Consider the following 17,869-nt stretch of genomic DNA (forward strand, 5'->3'; position numbering starts at 1 on the left):
AAATGAAACCAGAGTTTAATTTCCACAACGTGGCGCAACCTTTGAGGGTGCGCACGCTTTGCTAGCAAACGGGTCACAAATGAAGGATAACAAATAAAAGCGGCGGCCGCGGGGGCTTCCAGGGCAGCAGGGCCGGACCCTTCAGTGGCCGCGGCCCGCTCCTGCTGGCCGTGGTGATGGCAGAAGGCAGGGCGGCCTCGTCCCTCCCCGCCCCGCCCGCGCAAAGCTGGGGAGCAGCAGAGCGGCTGGGGGCGCGGGGGGACGAGGCCCAGTGCCGCTCCCAGTGCCGGGTTCAAAGCGCCGCCGGCGCGGAACGCGAAGCCACGACGCGCTGCGGGTTCCTTCGGCCGGCTGTGAACTCTTCAGCGAGCCACACGCCCGCCGCGCCGGGACCGGGAGCGGGCGGGGGCCGGGGCCGGCGGGAGCCGGCGGGGGCCGGCGCTGCGAGGGCCGGAGCAGGCCGCGCTCCCCGGCCGCCCTCACCTGGGCGGGGCGGGGCGTGCCGCTGACTGACGGGCGGCGGCCCCGCCCCGCGGGCGCGGGCGGCGCCTCTGCTGCCAGCCAGCCAGCAGCCGGCGGGGGGAGGCGGCGGTTGCCGAGCCCCAGCCCGAGCCGAGCCGAGCCGAGGGAGCCGGGACTGGCGCCGCCATGGAGCCCCCGAGGGACCCAGGTAGGGCGGGGGGAGCGGGGGCTGCCGCCGCCCCGCGCCTCGCCTCAGGCGGCCCCGCGCGGCGGGGGACGGCGGTTCCTCCGACGGTTCCTCCTTCCGCCGCCGGCACGCCCGGCCCAGCCCTGCCCAGCCCCGCGGTGCCCCCGGCGGGCCCGGCTCGGCGCCCTCCGCGCCCCCGGGGCCGGGCGGGGGGGTCCCCTCGCGGGGCGACTCCCGCGGCGGCCGTGAGGGGCTGCGCTGCGGGGGCTGCGGGCGCCCGGCGGGGGTGGCTCCGCCGGAGCCCGGGGCCGGTGCGGGAGAGGGTCCCCGGGCCTGTGGCGCGGCTGCGCCTCCCGCCGCGCCGCCGGCTCGGAGGGTGCGGGACCGGGGGGACGGCGGAGCCCGGCCCCCTCCCCGGGGAGCGTCGGGTCGGCGGGTCCGGGCGGGGAGTCCCGGCCTTCCCGTCGGGGTCGGGGCGGGGGGGGGGGGGCGGCAGCGAACTTCCTGGTTTCACCCGGGAGCAGGAGCGGGGCGCGTCCATCTTCCGGGCGTGTAACTTCGGGTTCGCTGGCGCTGCTCCCCGGGGCCGGTCCCTCTCTGCTCTCTGGGTGCGGGGCCGGCACGGCCGGGGTCCGGTGGGTCCGGTTGGCACCCCGGGCCGCTGCCTGCGTGGCTCGGCCGGCTGCGGCAGGCGGTGGCGGATCTTCGAGGTCTTTTCCGACCTGGGATTGATTCTGTCATTTTTCACCGGTGCGCGTCGTGCCCGGGGAAGGCCGGCGTTCCCGCGGTTGCGACGCTCCCCTGAAAACTTCGTGGTTTGTTTGGAGCAATAAAACCTTTGGGACGGCTGCCCCGGAGAGTCGGTGCTGTGACGGAGGCCGAGCCCGACGCGGGCAAAGCAGGATCTCTGGCTTTAAAAGCTTTTCCCTCAGAGGCACATTGCGTATATCCTGCTGATCCATGCACCAGTCGGGAGCTTTCGCGTGGTGCTGTGCTGAACTACCCACGAGCTGGTTTCTGCCGGGCGGAGGAAGGCAGGCCGGGGTCCGTAATCCACTCTGAGTAAGCTGGGAGGGCTGCGTGGCCCAGCTCAGCATCTGTGCCCGTGGACTGGCTGAGTTCAGTGCACTGGGGACCGCAGGGAGCGTTCACCTCGGGCAGCAGCAGCGTTGGAGGCCTGCAAGGTGCTGGGAGCACCGGCCCCGACTCCGCGCGGTCAGACGCTCTGCTCTGCCAGGCGAGCTGGCACGGGCACCACCCTTGATCTCTCCGTGTGCTCGTTTAAGTGTTCCGAGGCTGCTGGGGTGCACTTGTACAATTAGGAAGTTATCTTTGCCGGAGTGGATGATAATCTGGTATGGGGCTGAACCTCCCCAGGGAGGTTCCTTTGACCATTCTGAAGTTCTGTGTCTATCTTCAAAATATATATATAAATTAGAAAAAAAAAAAGCAAAGGAGACCCCCAAATGCTGTTCTTGGGGACTGACAAACAGAACCGTTCAGCCAGTAACCAGAAAAACTGTCAGTTCGATCAGGATTTTAATTCCAGTTGGAGGAGCACTAACACAGACTTCAGTATTTGTCCTGAAGTTCTTTCAAGCTTAGTTTGTTTGTGAGCCTATTAAAAGGCAAACACCTTCATTGCAACTACAGTGTCTTGGACAATGTCTGATAGAAATGGAGCATAAATACTGGGATCTCTTCAAAGACTTTGACGCAGTGCTGAGATTTTCTAGAGACTCATTTTGCTATTGAACTAATTTTTTATACAAATACTGCTTTGTATAAAGAAGGTACCCCAGGCTGTATATCAGAATAGTGTGTCTAGTGTGACGTGGTGATTGTTACAAAGCAAACATGGTGCAACACTTCCCTCCTCTGCCTTCTCTTTGGAGGTGATTTTGCTGTTTTCCCTTTCAGGTGAGATGAAGACCTGCAGATATGTGGTTTGCATGTGAATCTAGAACAGGCAACACACTTGTGCTTGTTGAGTTAATGGTCTATAATATCCTGCTAGCTAGCCCTCAAAGACCCATCTCCCTGTCAGGCTGCAGTGCTTGCACTGGAAATTATGCTTGATGGTACAGTCTTACTCACCAAAGCCACGTACTTGGCTAAAGTCCGTGCTGCCAGGTCCTGTCCCTTGGGCTTGAACATCCTGGATTGCCGCCTCTAACCAGAAATTAATTTGTTTAAAAGTGTGAGTCAGAGGTTGCACTTTTCCTTGTTACGATGACAGCTTACTCGGCTTGTGAAAGTTAGGAGGTGGGGAGAAAATCTAGATCGTGGTTAAGACTGTGGCTAAACTAGACAAGGCTAATCCTCCAGGTATGTAACGGGTCTAAGTCTTTTCTTTCTCTGGAGCGCTCAGGCATGGCAGCAGTCGTTAAGCAGTTGTTGCTAGCCTACCATCAGCAGCATCAGAGCCACTGAGCAACTTTTCACTTGAAGTCTCTTTGTTTTCAGTGAAAGGATGTTTGGCCTGGCCGTGTGTATGCCTCTACGTGGTGCTCGGTGCACTCCAGCTGCTCTGGAAAGCTTGGCCTGCAAGCGCTTGGGGTCTCTTGCTCTGTGGTGACAAGCACCAAAGCAGTACTGTCGGCTCAAGCCGAATGGATGTAATGTTCTCCCGAGATGAGGAGTCCCTTGTTCCACTGCTTTGCGTTAAGTTGCCACAAACAAAAATCCGTTCTTTGACTGTGGGAACTCAGTTGCCGAACAGATTAATAACTGTAGTTGTGTTTTCACAAAGACTCTGGCTTTTTTTTTTTCTTTTTTTTCAAAAAATCGTGTACCTGGTTTTGCTTTCAGAAAGAGTCTCTCTGTGGCTTGCCACTGTTACTGTTAGTGCTGGCACAGCTGACCACTGGAAGAATAAGGATGAAGCCACCCCAGTGGTGTAGAAGCAATGTGCTGCTGTGCTCTGAATGAGGAGACCGTGCCACTGAGCAGTTTCCTGAAGACGTGCAGCACGGCACAAATGGTTATCTAGTAACGCTGCATCTCCGATGTTGTGTTGAGGGGGTTCCTCTTACGCTTCAGCAGCTCTTCCCTTACGTAACCTGGTGTCTTTCAAAATCTTCTGGCTTACGAGTCCCAAAACACTACACGTGATTTCTTGAGAGGGCGTGTAAGTCTTTCTTTTCCTAGAGCCGTGGCTTGCATTTCTGGGGCTGATAAAATGGGCTTCAATGTGCCTTTGGTGCAAAAGGTACTTGTTGCTGGCAGTAGAACAAGATTTCCCCCACTGTGCTAATGGACAAAGCTGCACCTTTTTCTGCTGCTTTATTTGTTTTTTTTATCACTAGGTACTTGCAGTACTGTAGGTAAGAGTTTTGTTTTTTTTAACTTGCGGTTGTGAAATCAAACACTTGTAAGTAAAGACGAGTGGACAGCTATGGTTAAAGCTGCAAGGGAAGAATGATTTCACTGAAGAGTGCCTGTAGCAGTGACTTGAAGGAAGAAAAAGTTAGCAGAACAGTTACATCAGTAGGTCCCTTAAACAGCAGCATGTCTTCCCCTCTCTTGCTTGGAAAATTCGAGGGGGGGGGGGGGGGGGGCGGATCTCATTGTTGTGACCCAGGCTGAGGTTCCTGGCTTGGCAGGGTGGCGTTACGCGAGTTATTTAGTGGCGTTGCTATCCTCCACCCTCGGCCGGTGCGTGGACGGGGTGCTGAAGTGCAGAGGGTCGGTGCGCTGTGCTGGGCGGACACTGGAGCAGCTGATGCGGAAGCAGCTGCCCGTGCAGCAGCTCGGGGTGGGCAGCTGGCGGCCGGAGCAGCCTCAGCTGTCCTGTCCTCTCCGATGCCTGGGTGTTGGAGGGTAACTGGAACTCCTCATTCCTGCTCGCACCCGCTTCCGGAGGAGGTGGAGGAGGGAGCCTGCCTTGGCTTTCTGGTGGTGTAAAAAGTCTGTCGCTTGTGGTTGTGCACAGATCTTCTGTCCCTGTTCCCTATGACCAGCGCTGTCACGTGCAGCCAAGAAAATCCTTCACCCAGCCAGAGTAAAGCCAGCTCTCAGACCTCTTGGGGTAGGGAAAGCTTAGCTAAGGATCTGCTTCCTTTGATCCTCCAACGAGGCCAAACTGGAACTGCTCGGGGCTGTTAAAATCCCAACGACGTGAGACTGATGCGAGTCCTGTTTGTTCCAGTTTCGCACCCTTTTGAAGCCCTGTGAAAAATAGCCCATGGGTTCCCCTTCCTCCTGCTGCGAACGGCCGTCTGAGCGACGGGAGGCCTTGGAGGTCCGGTCTGACCTTGCTGGCTCAAAACAAAGCGCAGTGCCTCAGCTCCGGTTTAAGAGCTGCGCTGGCGCAGGCTGGGTGAGCGCCTTGCTCTGCTTGATCTGAGCACTTTGCGGGTAGAGTGGGAACAGTTGGTTTTTATGGCTGGAGTTGGCTGGCATATGTTAACACCTCTCCTAAAGCTGGCCTGGGCATGAGTGCTACTGAGCTGCTTTCAGCTGTGCTTGGAGACCTCGAAGCACAGCCCGTTCCATCTGCAAGGGCTGGCACTAACCACGTACTGCACTAGTCTGCCTTGGGAATTTTATTTGTATTCATTTTCTTGCTCCTGTCTATCTTGTACATGCGGGTTTTTACTTGTCTTTTACAGCTGCTAAATACAGTAGCCCTTGACTAATGGCACCTGTTTCATGAGACAGATCTCGGCATAGTCCCAGAGGAGCTGGGTGGTGAGGGGAACGGGTTGATTCTTTCTGCTGTGCACTGGCCCTGTGGGGTGAGGGCACCCCAAAAGCTGCTTTGGCTGCCCTGAGTGGGTGTCAGGAGGATGGGGCCAAGCTCTTTTCAGTGGTGCCCAGTGACAGGACAAGGGGCAACGGGCACAAACTGAAGCACAAGAAGTTCCGTCTGAACACAAGAAAGAACTTCTTCACTCTGAGGGTGATGGAGCCCTGGAACAGGCTGCCCAGAGGGGTTGTGGAGTCTCCTTCTCTGGAGATATTCAAGACCCGCCTGGGCAAGGTCCTCTACAACCTACTGTAGGTGACCCTGCTTCAGCAGGAGGGTTGGACCAGATGACCCACAGAGGTCCCTTCCAACCCCTACCATTCTGTGATTCTGCGAGTGTTGTGAAGGCTGGGGTGCTGCACAGGCTTTGTCCTCTTCCTTCACAGCCGTTTGCTCCTTTAACAGAGAGAGGTCCAGACAGTTTTCATGGGGAGGGAGCCTCTCAGCCAGTACACAGAAGTCTTGTGTGAAGTAAAGGGACTAGATTTGCCGCGTAAAACTAGTTGTTTGTGGATTGCTGATTCTTGAGGATGCTGGACATGACTGCAGGTGAGGGAGGTTATCGGCTGTATCTCTTCAAAAAGTGATGTTTCCATGGCAGCAGATACAGTACAGGGAGTCTTCATGAAAGCCAATGGTTTTTTTGACCAGCTTTCCAAAAAAAAACCAAACAAACCAAACAACTCCATTCTTAGTTGAATAGGAAAGAGCAACAGTGTGGGTTGCTGAACCCTGTGCAGCAGACTGATGGGTGTGGAGTTTTTCGTGTTTTTAAGAGAATCTCATGTCCAGGTAGGATGATGATGAAATACTGTTGCCTATGTTGGAGTCTTTGTCTTATGGGCACTTCAGATTTGAGATTTGCTATACGGAGGAAGGGAGGTATTTACCCTTGTCCTTTTAATATCCTGCAGTGAGTAAGCAGAAAAATGTCAAACAAAGGGTGACTGAAAGGGAAAGCAAGCATTAAGCAAGATTAAGCACTAAATTGAAATGCTCTTGTTCAGCCAAAACTGTCACTCTGTGTCAGCTTCAATTTAAGACTCCGGAGGGACAGCTTTCTCTCCTGTTAAAGGTAGCGAGGATCTTCAAAGGCCCTCATATTTGAGTGTGTATTAGAGAGATTGGGAGCCTTTGCTTAAAAACCTTGTATTGGATGGTAGGCTTTCAACTAAAAGCTTTCTCTTTTCAAAAGGGCTGCAGTAACAGACCAATACCCGTAACTTTCTAATCTGTATCTCTTCTGAAGGTTCAACGTCACTCCTGCCGTTTCATCTTGCTCCTCTTCCTACTTCTTCCCTGCTCCTGGTCAAAAGAGTGGAAAGAACATGTAGCTGTGTGTTGGCTTTGGCAGAGTGATACCATGAGCTAGGGTAACGGGCATTGAATATGGTTGCCCTGCTATGAAAACACTTACCTCTGGCAGAGGTGTAGACAACTGCGTGGATTTCTTTGCCATTGCAGCTACAAGTGGCAGCAGTCGTCTGCAGGAGTCTGCAGCAGGCTGCCCTTTGGGAAGGAGCAGTGCAGCGGAGAGTACGCTGGCTGCCAGTGAATGCTGGTGTGCGGAGAAACGCTCATTGTGCTATTACTTGCTCCCAAATAGAAAGGGGTGGATTGATGCTATCTAGCGAGAAACCAGCGCTACTATTGTGGTGCGAATGCTGTCACTGAAAGAGGCAGCTTTCCTGTTTCACAAGCTGACTTCTGTATTGCAGAGTGTGAGAGCAGAGCAGTAAGTGTCCTGGGATGCTGAGAGTGGAGTGCTTCAGCAAATGTGTGCGCCGCCTTGGCTGAGCCTGGGATGCTCTGTTCATTTCTGCAGAACTAAGGTCCGTAGGAAGGTGATGTGCCGCACATGGTTCACGGTGACAGGCTTCTGAACTGTCCCTCTGCTGCTTGTAGCCTACTAGCAGCACAACAAATGTGGGCTGTGCTTGAAAACTTCATAGGCAAAGAGGAAGCACACTTTGTGTGTGTATATATAGATAAAAAAAGAAGGCCAATAGTTTATTGTTAGTGTAATTGAAAGTTTAATGATTGCACTCAAGATTTATTATTAGTTTAGATCCTATTACAGAAAAAGACTATTTATACAGATGTGCCACCTTGGTACATGGTTTAGCAGGCATGGTGGTGTTGGGTGGATGTTGGACTTGATGATCTTAGAGGTCTTTTCCAACCTTGATGATTCTATGATTCTGCAAAAGTTGTGGCCTGTTACTAGCAGTGTTAATACTGTATTGTGGGGTAACAAAGAGGCTGGTGAGCAGCTGCAGCTTGCTGGGGGTGGTGGGAAAGGCTAGCAGAGGCAGAACAGCAGGTTTTTTTCCTGTTTTGCTTTCCCTTTTCTAACAGCTAGAGGGAAGTGGAGTTTCATCAGAGCCCCCTAAGCCTGGGATACAGAGGAAAAGGTGTGGCAAGGGAGGCAGCCTGGCCTGGACTTGGTGTTTGCAGTCAGGTGCTTCGCTAGGATCGGGGCCCATGCTTGGCAGTGATCTTGGTTCATGAGAAAAAACTCAAAAACGTTGAAAATCAAATTTTCTAAGTAATGCTTCTTAGCTGCTCTTTAGCATGGCAAAACTGTGTATTTCAGCTGTGAGCACTGGGGATGTTGCTCATGTCTGTTTTGCTTTGTTTACTTTTTTCTGAAGTATTTTACTAGCAGGAGTCCTAAGGTGAGCAAAAAGCATCCTACCCATCCTTCTCTCTCCAACTGTTCTTTGCCTAAACATATATCACATCATGGCATTAGAAAGTCTTGATTAATTTGATTTGGATAGCAGAATTTAAAAGAAATCCCCCTGATACTTCCACTCGAGTCATTACTGTCTGATGTTCATTGCAGTGCTTTACAGCCATCCAGTCCCTGGGAATGCTCTGCAGCCGCTTCCAGGAAGGGCTGCCTTGGAAGAATGCCATTTTGCTAAACTTGCATATTCTGGTCCCCTGCAGTCTCTGCAGAGTAGTCTAGGGTGCTGATGTGTCCCCTGCTTTTCCTCACACAGGCTCCCAGGAGTGGAGCTGTACAAGGACTTGCCTATCCGAATCTTTAAAGAAGCTGTCCTGTAAGTAAGAACCAGTATTTCCAAACCAAAAGAAGGGGCATGGGTGTGAAATGGGCACAGCTCACGCTGGCCAAAGTGTGTCTTGCTCTCTAGTTGCTGTATTGCCCCGTGGAGGACAAATCGCTTCAGCACAGCTCAAAAGTGTTTTGCCTGCATCTGAGAAGTCTCAAGAAGCAGGCTGAAGGCAGAGCAGAAGCCCCCAAATCAGTCACTGGTTTTAGCTAACCTGCTGACTCTTCTGTGTGCTTTGATTACTGTTTGCAAAGCTTAGTTTTATGCCTGAACATAGACAGGCTTCAGTCCGCTTGAGTGGATCACACGCTGCTGCATGCTGTTTCCATAGCACTACTCAAATCTGTGCTAGGCAGTCCCTAAAGAGGCTTGCTGAGCAGCTGATGTCTGCTCAGGGATGAGGAGCATCAGGAGTAGTACCAGCCTGGTGCACAGGGTGGGGAAGGAGCCGTATTTAACTACTGACTTTCCTGTTGCCAGAAGTCACTGTCTTGTCAGAAGGAAAACAGGCTATTTTACTGCAACGTGCTTTGCTTGGAGCCGTGAGCTGTTAAAAGCACCATTCACGCTGTGTGTTTCATCTCCTTGACAAGTCACTAGCATTGTTGTGCTCCAAAACTTTTTCTTTCCGAGGGAATTTGATCTTGACTAAAAGGATAGACCTGCAGCGAGTTCTTGTCTTTCTCTTCTCCCAGGGCTGCTCTGGTGCCTGCTGGGCAGGTATTTGGTTTACCTTCTTGTCCTCCAAGTTGTGAGAGCCCTTTGTGTCCACTGCCTAGGCAGACTCTTCAGGTGCCGTGCAGCCATAGTGCCCTGAGTAGGTAGTGTACGGGCCCTGGAGCGAGGGATGTGTCCTGGATGTGTCCACCCTCTGTATCCAGAGCATTGCTGTGTGGTCTGTCGCTGCATCCAGAGTCACTTGAAGGAGCAGGGAGCAGAAATTACTGCAGAGGATCTCAAGGAGGTAACTGTCTGGACATCTGAAGAAGGCCGGGTGATGTGTCTGAAGTGACAAGCTGGGGTTGTGCTGCTGCCTGCCAAGCCGTTGCTCATCCTTGATCTTCTTACTGAGCAAGACTGAGCACAGCATGGATCTGGCTCCCTACTTCTCCCAGGTCTCAGGCCATGACTGGACCCCTGCATGCTATCTTCCCCACCAGCTCCTGCTCCAGGGTGTGTGGGGACCTGAGTCCCAAGCCTGGGCTGGGGTCACACACCCCAAACCCAAGTTAAGGATGTGTGTGGGGGGATCCTGTGCTCCATGGAAGTTGGCCTTTAATTTATGTAGCTTAACTGCTAAAAACTCCACTGCAGCTTCTAGCTGGCTAGTACTGTCGTATGATTTAAGTGCAGTAATTTGGAAGGAGGGAAAGACTTTAAAGCCTTACTGTTGTTTTCTCCCATAAATCAATCCTTAACTGCAGTGAAGGTGTGTTCTGGACACCCACTTTAAACCTCCTCATCTGATGATTCTGAGGAAGGAATAAACAGTCGCTGCTACCATTTAAACAACTGTTTCTAGGAATCAGTCTTAAATACTGCCTTTTCTGAAATGTTTGCGTTGCTTAACGCACTTCTAGCAAATGCTGAGATACAGCAGTGAGACCTGTCTGGACCTTGTGTACTGCTGCGTGAGCTTTGTGTACTGATCTTGATGCTCTGCCAGGACTGCAGATCAGTCTAAATAATGGTCCTTTCTGGGTTCAGCGCCTTGCTACAAAACATGTTAGCACATTACTCAGTCCAGCAGAATGAGTGTGGACACTAAGCAGGTAGTAGTAAACTTCTTTGGTAAAATAAATTGCAGGGTCTGAATGATCTCATCTTTTTTTGAAGATGATGATCTTGTTCACGTCTAGAAATCAAGTCCTGCTTTCTTGCCCTTTGTGTTAATTTTTAAATACTCAGTCAACTATGTTTTTTCTTTTCTGGAGTAATCTCTGAATATTTAGTGTTAGGGGCAGAATTCATTTTTGGACTGCATCGTCTCCAACAGTTAACTTGGTCAGAGAAGTACATCTACTGCAAGTGCATCCTTTATTACTCTGTTCCAGCAACCAGTGTTGTGATTTGATATGAGCTTGTTCAGTTGTGTTTCCCATCAAGGGAGTCAAAAAACAGAAACTCACCAGGCATGTAACAACTGCCAGAGAGAAGCTGCCCACTGGTTAGGTTGGTTAGTTGGTACAAGCGCTTCTGTAGCGAAGCAAGAGTTTCATGGCTTTGCTGGAGTGTGTATGGGGGTACGTGTTCAGTACGCTTCCCCACAAATCATGGTTGTGAAGACTTGGTTTTGGCAGTCCAGTAGTCCTGCAGGAAAGGCAGTTGGTGCTCTGAGCATGGCTGGGATGGTAGCTGAGCCTCTGGCGTAATGCATCTCTCTGGGTGGATTGCTTAAAACACCAGCTGCTGAGCTGCAGGTTGTTCACACTATTAAGTTCCTGCAAATTGTTCTGTGTCAGGGCAACCCCTCCTATCAATACAGGCTGGGGGATGAGGGGATTGAGAGCAACCCTGAGGAGAAGGACTTAGGGCTACTGGTGGATGAAAAGCTGGACATGAGCCACCAATGTGCGCTCACAGCCCAGAAGCCCAACCGTATCCTGGGCTGTATCCAAAGCAGTGTGGCCAGCAGGTCGAGGGAGGGGATTCTGCCCCTCTACTCTGCTCTGGTGAGACCTCACCTGGAGTCCTGCGTCCAGCTCTGGAGCTCTCAGCATAGGAAAGACATGGACCTGTTGGAGTGGGTCCAGAGGAGGGCCACAAAAATAGTCAGAGGGCTGGAGCACTTCTCCTATGAGGACAGGCTCAATGAGTTGGGACTGTTTATCCTGGATAAGAGAAGGCTCCAGGGAGACCTTGTTGCAGCCTCTCCATACTGAAAGGGGGCTTATAAGAGACAGAAGGACAAACTTTTTAGTAGGGCCTGTAGGGACAGGACAAGGGGTAATGGTTTTAAACTAAAAGGGGGTAGATTCAGAATGGGTATAGGGAAGACATATTTTGCAATGAAGGTGGTGGAACATTGGAACAGGTTGCCCAGCGAGGTGGCAGATGCCCCATCCCTGGAAATATTCAAGGTCAGGCTGGACGGGGCTCTGAGCAACTTGGTCTAGTTGAAGATGTCCCTGGTCGTTGCAGGGGAGTTGGACTAGCTGACCTTTAAAGGTCCCTTCCAACACAAACCATTCTATGAGAAATCAGAGACACTGTCTGAATCGTTAATTGGGAAACCTATCCCACCCTTAAACAGTATTTGCGGCATCCTGCTTTGATACCTTTCTGTGTGGATTGCAGATGAACAAATGCTATGGTTGACAAGAGCAGCAGTGAGCAGGGAGAATTAGTTTCTGCCTATTTCTAAACAGTAGCAAGTAAAACCTGTTGGAATTTATGCTCTGAAGCTGAATGGTTTCCGTTGGCTAGCATGCCTGTCACTGAGCAGGTTTTTTGGCATGAAAGATTTTTGCAGATTGTATACGAAGGAGAGCAACACGAGTTGTCAGTGGAATCTGCAGAGTAACCTGTGGAGTGCTTCTTGCAGTGGCAAGTGATTGTTTTTGGAGTAAATGTCAAAAGGGGGAGCTTTACTGGAATAATTTTACAGTCATCTTTAATTTCATTCTAGCACACTGGTGTGTGAAGGCTTTAATATGCTTCTGTTTCTTACTTACAATTCAAGAGCAAACTTCACCTTGGTGAATCACAGAAACGTAGTTTCCTGCCATCCCCAATGAAAAGTACTTTCCTATTCAAGAAGCATCTTTCTCAAAAGTCAAAATACGGAATGGGAAGAGGGATATAAAAGTCGAAGGAAGACCTCTGTTTGTCATCAAGAGGAGCTGAGAAGACTTTTTAAGCTCTTTGGGAGGGAAAATGGAGAAGTCGAGGACAAAGCAAGCATCAATAACTCAATAATGAAATAACTAAACTGCAGTCTGCGTGTTCCGAGGCAATGTCACTAGAGAGGTGGTGTTTCCCCTTCATGCAGGGTGGTGACAGCAGCATTTCCGAGGGGTGTGATGGCTCCTTAATAACAGCGCTATAGCACAGCTCCCTAGCTGAAGTGCGCGTTTGGGGATTGACAACTGGGAGTGAGCAGTATGCAAGTCAGTGCTTGGACTTTCCCCTCTTCAGTGTCCTGATCCAGTTTTTATCTGGTGATGCAGAATGAAAAATTGTGAGTTGCATTATTAATAGCTATTTAAGCTCTGAATTATTCTGAGTGGTTTCTGTGCTGATGGCCGAGCTGTGATGTGCCAGACCTGGTGTAATAGTAATGTGCTGGGTATCAGCTAGATCAATCCTTAAGCGTAAAGTTTGAAAAGTTTACCAGACTGATCCATTTAACTTTAAACTTTATTTAACATTTAAACTTTAAACAGAAGTGATCCATTAAACTTGGACTGCAGCATGACTGGTACTTAGAGAGGTTACAAATACATGTATTTTTTTGTTTGATGTTTATAGTTGTGAAATGGGGTGTGTGGTGGATTAACCTGTGCGATAGGGAATGATGCTAAGCTTGGGCTTCACTTGGCAGTGCAAAGCTTTATTCCTAGGGTTTGCAGTGGTGTTCAGTTCCAGGTCAAATACTGTGAGGAGGCAACTTGCAGAAACAGTGCAGTGCCGTTCTGGACCAGTTGCTCACTAAAAGCAATGGAGGTCAGTTTTCTTTAAACAAAAAACACCCAAACCCCAAAAACCATGTAAAACCAAACAAAAATCCCCAACAAAACCCCCTTCCCTTCTCTCCCCTCAACTTTTAGGGCTGAAGCTCAATTTCCTTCAATACACATTCTTTGAACTTTGATCCTTCACGCCCGATGCGCTTCTTCTCTCCCCCTGTAGTTTCTATCACATCGGGCTGTACCAGGGTCAGGAAAAATGTCTGCCCAATTTTGTGTTCATCTAGATATGTTTTGCTAGTTTTGTCCACTCTCATATACTTCAGTAAAATAAATGGTTTAACTTGCTCCACTTAACTTTGCTGTGAAATGTAAGTGAGGAGCCTGGAGACCAGCTTATCCAAACATGCTGATGTTTAGGAAAACCTTCATGTAGAGTGGACTGGGACACAACTAGATCATGCATGAATATATGAATGCTGCTTGGAAATCTTGAGAGATTAATACTTTTATGATCTGAGATCAGTACTTTTCTGATCTGAACCTGCATAGGTTGTAGAAAAGCAAATATAGATTGCCCGTAATGTCACCCAGAGGTGAAAAGTGATGTCTCGTGCCCAAAGTCCGATCTGATGGAAAGGGGTATGCTTAAGTTCTTCTAGGACCTGGAAATCCTTGAAAGCTTTGTCTCTGGACAACCTTTCTTGACGCTTTTCTTTGCCTTCCTTTGCTTTTGGAGTGATTGGTGTTTCATGACTGTCTGTTGATTTGTGTGACAGCAGTATCTCTGTAGGCTAACAGTTTCATTTAATTTACTGTCCTAGTCTGACTTGGAGTAGGAGCAAATGTCTCTTAACAGGATTTGCTCAGCTCAAGCAGCATTAAAAGTCATTCAAGGACATGTCAGTCGGATAAAATCTCACAGGGTTTATTAATATAATGGAAACTTCAGTGGTTATAATACTTTAAAGGTAGATGCATTATCTGCATTATATTAGAAAACAACTAAGCCAGTCAGTGCAGTTGGTTTGTTAGTGGATTGCTCCTGGTTCATTGTATACATAGTTGCAGCATTTTCCATCTTAGCTCTGAAATGAGATTAAGGGCAGTGCAGAAATATGCAAGCCCCCTCATCCTGAGTTTGACCAGTTTGCAGCCCTGGTAGAATGCGGTTCAAGGTCCCTTTGCTGGTGACAGCCGTTGCTCCAAATCAGTTTGGAAGCACTGCAGGAACTGGTGCTGCCCAGCTGGGTGTGCTGGGTAGCAATCCAGGCAAGCAGCAGCCAAACTGCATCAGGAATAGGGCACTTCAAGCACTACACGGTTGGATGGGTGACTGGTAGAATGCTGGGCTGTAAAGGAATAGGGAATGTATCTTGTTTGATGCTGCAGAGATAACAACACAACTTATTCTGTATTTTCAAATGAGAGATACCCAGTAATAGTGAACTGCCGAATCAGTGTGCAAGAGTGCTTTGTACCAGCAGTTTGTTGCTGTGCCGTCAGCACGCCTTTGTTGGGTCTTACTTTCGTAACTTTAGGTGAGCTCACCAGATTTCTGCGGTGGGTGAGAAATGTAGACGAATAACATGGGCTTGTCTTTGTTAGGGGCTCATCTGCTTGGATAAGCTACCTGACTGCCTCAATGTCTGTTGTTGGCTTTTAAGCACCTCATGGACAGGCTCGTTCTCTGAAGAGTTCGTGACAAAAATCATTACTAGTCTAAACGTGTGATTTGACTGGTTGGGGAAGGAGGGTCAGGAGCATGTTTTTATGACCTGAGAGGTTTCTGGGGCACATATGATTGCATATTTATTGTAGCAGTGCACTTCTACAGCTGGCTAGGCAGGGTTTTACAGTTTTGTGGACATTTCACACGAAGTTCTAAGATAAGCCAAAAGCAAAAATGCTGATAGGATTTCTACATAGCTTGCAACTTGCGGTTGCTTGTGTTGGAGAAATCATACTTTGTGTTACGCAATTACACTTGTTGACAGCACCAGTTTAAATCTTAAACTTGGTTAGTCAAGGCCCCAGAAGGGAAGAGAGTATCAACCCGGTGGTTGCCATCGTCTTGTTGAATCATTAAGCAAAAAACTTGTCTTTGTCATGGATAACTGAATAAGGAGCCAGACTGCAGCAGGAGTGCAGCTTAACCATGCAAGCAGTAACTGGTGTGTGGACGTTCTAGCAGAAAATGTACATTTTTACAGCTTTTCAGTTTCCAAGAACATGGTGTGACTGCAAGGAGCTGTGAGACTAGAGGAATTGGAAAGGTTTGTGCTTCTCAGGAGAGACCACTTAAAAGTAATTCATGGCCCAGGAACTTGTATGTAGCCACCTCTGTTTGGTAAGAGAGCTAGATTCAGCTGCAAGGTTTCAAATTAATTTCCACATTTTAATATGAATTTATTGGAGGGGTGTAATTCTCTCCCAAGTTGCAATAAGCTTAAAGTTGGGTTTGAGGACGAAAAGGGTAAGTGTAGAAGCATGGGCTCTTGTTCACTTTTGTAGCTTACTGGAGTGGCTCCAGAGTAGTATCAGTACCTTCAGTTGTCTTCTGGTACATTGTTTGGGTCTGGTTTAAGCCAGCTGATGCTGTGAGCCTAGAGGAGGGCAGAGTAGCCCAATGAGGGGATTAGGCAGAAAAAGAAAAGGCAAGTTATCCAAATAAACTAGCAAAAGGCTGGCTGCCAGGTTTCCATATGAAGGCTGCCACAGAGCGGTGCGTCGGTGTGTAGCAACAGAAGTCAAAATGATGCTTCCAGAAAGTACCATCGAATCTGCAGTGAGGTTGCTGGGCAAAGGTATTTGAACACTGCCTGCGTTTAGAAAATTGGGTAGGATCTTAGGAGAGCGCAGCCAGTTAGCTGTTTCTTTCATTAGTGTTAGGGTTGTTTGGAGTGGAATTATGTCAACAGGAGAAGGATGTTTTGACAAGATAGAGCTTTCCATACTTTGTTGTCTTCTGATGGTAAATTTCGCAGTGCTTCTAACAGTTTTTACTCCAGCTGGTGTTATGTGTGCATCCTTTGTGGGAGCCCACCTGCAGAGTATCGTGCTTTGACTATTTCTGGGCGACTTGTAGGACAGTGATAAAAATTGCTATGTCCCAAGCACAGTAGTGACTCTCCCAGTGCTTTTGAAGGGCAAGCTAATGTCTTTAGCAGAACTGATGCATTTGGAAGGTTTTGTGCCTGCTTTTGTCTGGACTGAGGGGCTTTGCTAGGAGAACCTGTGAGCAAGCTCTAGGGACGGTTGCTGAAGGAATAAAGAAAGCTGCACTGGAGTGGGTGAAGAATAAAGTGAGGAGTCCAAGAAGGGAATTCAAAGACTTAACTTCAGCCTATTTTCCCTGGGCTCTGTTTAATTGATAGATAAAGGGTGAGAGGAGGAGAGGCTCCTGCTATGAGGGAGCTTTAGCATAGTGACGCTGATGGTGAGTTTGTCTACTTCAAGCTTTTCTTTGTATACAGGAGTGAACTCTTCCTGCTGCAGAGGTATACATTCACTTTCCTCCTGGGGAAAGGCCGGTCAGGGAGAAGTGGCTGGCTTTCTAAAACATATTTGCCAAGAGCTGCTTCTGTGTTAAAGGTCTGGAATCATGTCTTGGGCCCAAGAATTTGCTCGCTCATTCATCTTGTGAGCAAAATGTAAGTCAGTCCCTTTTATGCAAATACAGGACCTTCTCCCCCTAGAATCTGGCCCAGCTGGAGTGGTCAGCTACGTTTTTCCTTCAGACTCCTAACAGAAATCAAAATAGTCTGTGCTGCAGTAAATACTCGTGCCTTGCTTGTATCGTAATACTCCTGTACACTGGGGAGATGTGTGGAAGTGCCAAGTCTCCCATGAGTCCATACCTCAGTTTAGAAAGTATGGGAGAAAATTGAACTTTATTCTGCCAGCAGGTAGGTATTTGCAAATATAATTCACAAGATGAAGGGCTGGCCACAGACCTCCCTGGGGAGGGCACCAGGACTCCTCATGTTCCCGGACAGTCTCTTCATGGTTACAGACCTTGGAGGATCGGGGTGAGCAGCCTGTGACTTTGTACAGCCCTTGTCTTAATCACAGGATGGTTGAGGTGGGAAGGGACCTCTGGAGGTATCTGGTCCAACCCTGCTGTTCAAGCAGGGCCACCCATAGCGGGTTGCCCAGGACCATGTCCAGATGGCTTTTGAATGTCTCTAGGGATGGGTTTTGTGAAGTTCTTACCCTAAACCCCGTTGCTTGCTTCAAATTGTGTGCTGCTTGGTTGCTTAGGTGCTTCTGTGCTCTGTACTTCTGTCCTTGACAGTAAATGATGCAAATTCTGTGCTGCACCAAATCCAGGAACAAACTTTGTAATTACGTGGTAGGAGCTAGTGTGTACCTCAAGCATTGAATAGTGTGTGCGGGTATTATTAATGTATTGTTAAGACTACACCGACTACAGATGGTGCTTTTTTGGGGTGATTATCCTTTCAGATATCACAGTACATGATTCAGCCTCATATGTAATCAAATCTGCTTTGTTCTTAAAACTTAAGTATCGTTTTCATGGTGGGACCTGATATTGTGGTATGGGAATGGTGGGCTTTTCTGGAGCTGCTTTTCAGAAACGGAAACTCTGGGGTGCGGTGTTGAAAGAGGGAGATTTGCTTTAAGAGTGGAAAATAGCAGACGTCTTCTGAGGGAGGCTGGCAGTTGCTCCAATTGAACTCACTCAAGTAAAGCTTTTAATTAGATTGCAAGGTTACATACTAAAGTGTTGTTTAAACCA

General features: G+C 49.3%; 1 protein-coding gene across 1 annotated transcript in view; it reads left to right on the forward strand.

Moving 5' to 3' along the window:
- Positions 1-530: 530 nt before the first annotated feature.
- TPD52 (tumor protein D52) overlaps positions 531-17,869 on the forward strand; it is a 125,492-nt gene continuing 108,153 nt past the window's right edge. Inside the window, exon 1 of the mRNA XM_075415963.1 lies at positions 531-670. Coding sequence (XP_075272078.1) covers positions 649-670 — 22 coding nt within the window. The 5' untranslated portion in view covers positions 531-648. The remainder of the gene's footprint in view (positions 671-17,869) is intronic.

This window comes from Opisthocomus hoazin, chromosome 3 (genome assembly GCF_030867145.1).
Source record: "Opisthocomus hoazin isolate bOpiHoa1 chromosome 3, bOpiHoa1.hap1, whole genome shotgun sequence".
Classification (NCBI taxonomy): Eukaryota; Metazoa; Chordata; class Aves; order Opisthocomiformes; family Opisthocomidae; genus Opisthocomus; species Opisthocomus hoazin.